Below are 5,016 nucleotides of genomic sequence, written 5' to 3' on the forward strand. Positions count from 1 at the left end.
GTTATTGATATTCAAAATCAAAACTATCCCCCTCCTTCCTGCAGATGCCAGTGACTTCCTAGAAAAGCACAAGGCGGCGCTGGAGAGTCCGTTTGTGTCGGAGCACCTCCATGAATGGATCGACCTGGTGTTTGGCTTCAAACAGCGAGGCAGTGAAGCTGAGGCTGCTCATAACGGTAAAACAAACACACTTTTAATGTTAAACTCGTAAAAAATAAAGACAGTTTTAGAAATAAATCTTTGTTCTTCAGTGTTTCACCCACTCACATATGAAGGAGGCATCGACTGCGACAGGTAAGGAAGAAAAACCCTCAATTTGAGTGTTTCTCCAGCTGCAGAGTAACTTTAGCGCTCACCTGTGAAGCATCGAGGACACGGATCAGAGGATCGCCATGCTGACACAGATCCTGGAGTTTGGACAGACGCCCAAGCAGCTGTTCAACACTCCGCACCCTCAGAGGATCACGGCTAAGTTTCAGGGCGTCAGGCGGAGCTCCAGCATCACCTCGCCCGTCAGTGAGCTGTCGCCAGGTAACGCCGAGAATCCTCCAAAAAACTATGTGAAAGTTTGAGAAAGTTCTTTATTTTTTAGCCTATATGTAATTGCAGCCTCTCCAAGTGAAGACTCTTCCTTTGAAGACCTGACGGATGAAAGCAGGAAGTTGGCCTGGACAAACATGGGAAGTTTGAAGCTGCACTCCAGCTGCAAGATCCATAAGGAGTAAGTCTGGACACCGGAGCTAAAGAGGTTTTTTAAAGTAATTCCAGCAGATTTTGAAGGAGAAAAGCGGCGGGAGCTAAAACGGGAGCCGCTTTTCTCCTTCAAAATCTGCTGGAATTACATTGAAAAGTTAAAAATTTTGAGTTTAAGCGTCACCGGTGACGCCTCAGGGTTAAAAAAACATCCTTTTTGTTGGTTTATTAACTGAAGTTTCCGTGCAGAGCTGTGACGGGCATCGCTGTGACTCGAGATGGAACGTCTATCTTCTCCACATCCCAAGGTTTGGAAAAGTGTCTAAACTAAATCACAGACAGAAGCCTCAGTGATTAGTTCATCAGACTGACTCTTTGTTTCAGACTCGACTCTTAAAATGTTCTCCAAAGAGCTGAAGGACTTCCAGAGGAGCATTTCCTTCTCCAACATGGTACTGTTGTACCCACTCTCCTTGTGTTTTATTAAATCCTCACGACTAATCTGATAATACTCACTGTTTTCTAGGCATTATCGTCCTGTTTGATGTTGGCAGATGGTAAAACTGTGGTGTGTTCTTCGTGGGATAACAACATGTGAGTTTGGGTGTCCTGTATATCACTCTGTGTCGGGACAGGTTTCCGTTGTGATGCTGTGTATTCTCACCGGCAGCTATTTCTACTCCATCCCGTACGGGCGGCGGCAGGACACGCTGATGGGTCACGACGACGCCGTCAGTGAGATGTGCTGGTTTGAGAACAGACTCTACACGGCATCCTGGGACTCGACGGTGAAGGTATCAGCTGATGCTCCTTTTCCTAGCTGCTCTGGGATTAGAAGTCATGTCGGTCTGTGTCGTTCAGGTCTGGCAGCTCGATTCCAACGACTCGAGTGTGAAGAGATCCCGCTTTGACTTGCTGGCTGAGTTGGAGCACGATGCTGGGGTGAGTCACGATACAAACCTCAACAGTTTACGATTTTCAATGACTCCTCAGAGAAAATGTTATTAATGAGCCGGTGTGCGTACTTTCATGTCATTTTTTTGCTTCTTTTAGGAATCAAAAGCAATAAGAATTATTACAAAAAGTAATTATAGGGACCCGTCTAATCCATTATTTATTAAATTAAAACTTTATGATCTTATTAACTTTAATATTTTAAAATGTATGTATAGAAAAAGCAAATTTAATCTAAAAGGACATGAAATATTTGTTAAACCAAAACAAAATACTTCTAAAAGATCGATGTGTTTCTGTATATGGAGTTAAAAAATTGAATAAATTGAGCGTAGAAATAAAAAATGCTACAACAGTATCAAGTTTTAAAAACTACAGTATAATCAATGACTAGAAAACTATCTAATACAAATAACAATTACTTGTTGGTAACATGCACACATTAACTGTTAGAAGTCACAAGTCTATAATTCCTAACCTCGTCACTGACTAGACCAAATCCCAGCCGCTATTGCTTTTAAGTACACTTGATAGTGTGGAAAATATGGTAGTTTAAACTAGAGCTGTCATACGATTAATTTTTTCGTGTGATTAATTCATTGTGACCTGTAGTTACCGTAAGTAATCTAACCAATTTTAATTGCAATGATTTTTAACCCAAAATCGCTGTTAAAAGCTTAATTTTGAGGTATTTTATTTTAGTTTGTGACATTTTGGCTCAGTAAAAGATCAGAATAAAACTAAAAGGTGACTTTATTAAGTTTTCTTTATAATTATGAAAGACTTCCAACCTTTACTTTGACAGAGGAGGGGTGTCAAACTCAAAATCCCCCCAAAAAACATCTTCGGTCGCGGGCTGAAGATAAACTTTTAATGAACAAACTAAAACAACATTTCTCAAAAAACAGTAGGAAGACTTTTCTGAGCATTCCAAAAAAATATTGAACACGAACTTCCTATTAATACCATATTTCAAACATTCATGTACCTTATTTTACAGTTTGTCACAACAGCAAGACAGTAGAGAAGACACCAGAGAGATTTAAACGTTTCCTTGAACCTGTTTGGGTGAATTTGATCATTTTAAAGACTGGGATAAAGCAGAAAAGAAATAGAAGGAAGAAACGAAACACTGCAGAGGAATTGAACTAATTGTACTTTTTATCTATTTTTTCAATAAACTTTTACTCTATCATCTGGATAAAAACGAGCATTAAGAGGTAAACTTTCCTTATAAAATACGCTTTTTTTAAAAACTTCTCATGACGATCACCTTTCTCAAAGAAGAGTTGAGGTTCGTGCGCGCCTCACGCTGGGGCTGTTTCCATGACAATGTGATGGACCGCGTATTAAACAGTCCGCTTTTGAAAAGAAAAAAAATTAAGCTTAAAAATATAACTGAACTGAAGTTCTAATCTATTTAATGTTTATAGTTTTCTTAAATGACCATTGTATGAGTGGGATAAAATGCTCCTCCAGGTGTGCATAACACGGAAGTAACCATCCAACGCAAAAATTAGATTGAAAATAAAGGTGATAAAATATCTATAATTAATGAATGCGATCATTTGACAGCCCCGCTTAAACTACAACATTACTTGTCCTCTGTGACACTTCCAGGTAAACACCGTGGGTCTGAATCCAGTTGGAACTCTGCTGGGGTCTGGGTGTAAAGATGGGACGCTCACCATCTGGGACACCAGCAGCTTTGGGATTTTCCAGCAAGTTCAGTGTCACACTGGAAACATCCACCACTTGGCCTTCAGCCCTGGTACGTTTTAAGCATCGATTGTATATGAGAACTGGACTGAGTGAGCCCTCCCCCCGGCGTTCCAATTAGGAAGTAGCTGCTCGTCCCAGAAAGCCAAAATCCCAAAGACTTCTAAAATCCTTTTGCTGTGGATTGCATACAAACTTTTGTTCGCTTGCTTTGTAGATCTGCTCATCCTCACAGCCACACCCATTCTAAATAAGCCCGCCCACAATCACAGGAAAGGCTCAATGATTGGCTAGAACTTTAGAGCAAAACGGAATAGAACACGAAGTGACTGACATGTCCAAAACGAAGCTTTGAAATCTGTTTTTCTACGGTACTGGTAGTAGCCTAAACACAAGTTCTAGGACCAACTTGGCACCATTCCCTGTTCAGATCCTGCAACAACCATTAAACATGATACTGCCACGAAAATCTTCAGAATATTGAAAATATTTCTGCACCTGCTGAATTTAAACATGAGACACTTTAACTGTGTGGTCCTCAGACAGCAGACACATCCTCAGTGTGGGCTCCGACTCCTGCATGAAGGTGACAGATGTGCAGACGGGTATGGTCATCTCCTCCGTGAAGGCAGAGGAGGAGCAGAGGTAAGAGGGACTCACCGTAGTCTCCTCGTTTCTGTCAAAAATATTCTTGCATCTTATTTTTTTTAAAAATCTGGAATCATAACTTTGAAGTTTCTTTTAGACCGATACTGCTCCGTGGAGATGTCCAACATGTTTGTGTGTGCAGGTGTTTCTGCTGGGACGGGAGCTCAGTGCTGTGTGGGGGTCAGTCCGGTGACCTCATTCTGTGGGACCTGCTGAGCAACACTGTGAGCACAAAGATCCCCGCTCACTCAGGTAGATCTCTTTTTTCTCATTCTGAAAATCCTTCATTTCAAACACAACAGTTACTCCTCCTGTTACTCCTTTTTTGCGTATTGTTGCTTTATCGTTGCTCTGGTGTTTGTTGATGATATTGAACTAATGTAAATGTTTGCACAGGTGCCATCAGAGCCATGTGGATGAACGAGCTGTGCAACACCGTGATCACAGGAGGAGAGGACAGACGGATCCTCTTCTGGAAACTCCACAGCTGAAAACTAACGTCGCCTTTACCGAGCTTCCAGCTGGAGAGGCAATAGAGTGCAATAGATGTGACGACGCAGGCCACACATCCAACCATCCACGCAAGCAAGGGACTCTGCAGTGGAGACGCAGTGAAAAGTAGAATTTGTTCATGTTCAGTAGAAAACGGCCTCTAGACTGTTTTCTCTGGTATTTAACGTCGTAGAATCGTCTGCTTCTTAAGAAAAAGCGTCCAGTCGCAGCTTTTGTATGAATGCAGGAAGATATTTGTGCGCTCGCCTTTATTTTTGACTCNTCGTTAAAAAAAAAAAAAAATTTAAAGAAAAAAAAAAGAAAGAAAAAAGCAGCAAATTTACGAGTTTCCTGTCCGAATACGCTAGACAGCGCTGGATCAGGTAGCTCCGCCCCCAGCCTCACCCAGCGCCGCACTGATTGTAGCTGCAGCTGACAAATGCGCTTTATTTGAAATTGACCTGATTTGTTTATCTCTTGCTATCTTTCTGATTACATTGGTTCCGTTTG

General features: G+C 41.5%; 1 protein-coding gene across 1 annotated transcript in view; it reads left to right on the plus strand.

Moving 5' to 3' along the window:
- The window catches only part of nsmaf (neutral sphingomyelinase (N-SMase) activation associated factor), a gene marked incomplete at its 5' end in the record, with an annotated part of 18,523 nt that extends 13,735 nt beyond the window's left edge, over positions 1–4,788 (plus strand). The window contains 13 exon segments of the mRNA XM_024263016.2: positions 52–176; positions 252–294; positions 365–531; positions 610–721; positions 943–1,001; positions 1,078–1,145; positions 1,220–1,287; positions 1,364–1,487; positions 1,555–1,635; positions 3,268–3,418; positions 3,909–4,011; positions 4,157–4,266; positions 4,411–4,788. Of these exon segments, the coding sequence (XP_024118784.1) occupies positions 52–176; positions 252–294; positions 365–531; positions 610–721; positions 943–1,001; positions 1,078–1,145; positions 1,220–1,287; positions 1,364–1,487; positions 1,555–1,635; positions 3,268–3,418; positions 3,909–4,011; positions 4,157–4,266; positions 4,411–4,505 (1,306 nt within the window).
- Between the last annotated feature and the right edge of the window lie 228 nt (positions 4,789–5,016).

This window comes from Oryzias melastigma, unplaced genomic scaffold (assembly GCF_002922805.2).
Source record: "Oryzias melastigma strain HK-1 unplaced genomic scaffold, ASM292280v2 sc00447, whole genome shotgun sequence".
NCBI lineage: Eukaryota > Metazoa > Chordata > Actinopteri > Beloniformes > Adrianichthyidae > Oryzias > Oryzias melastigma.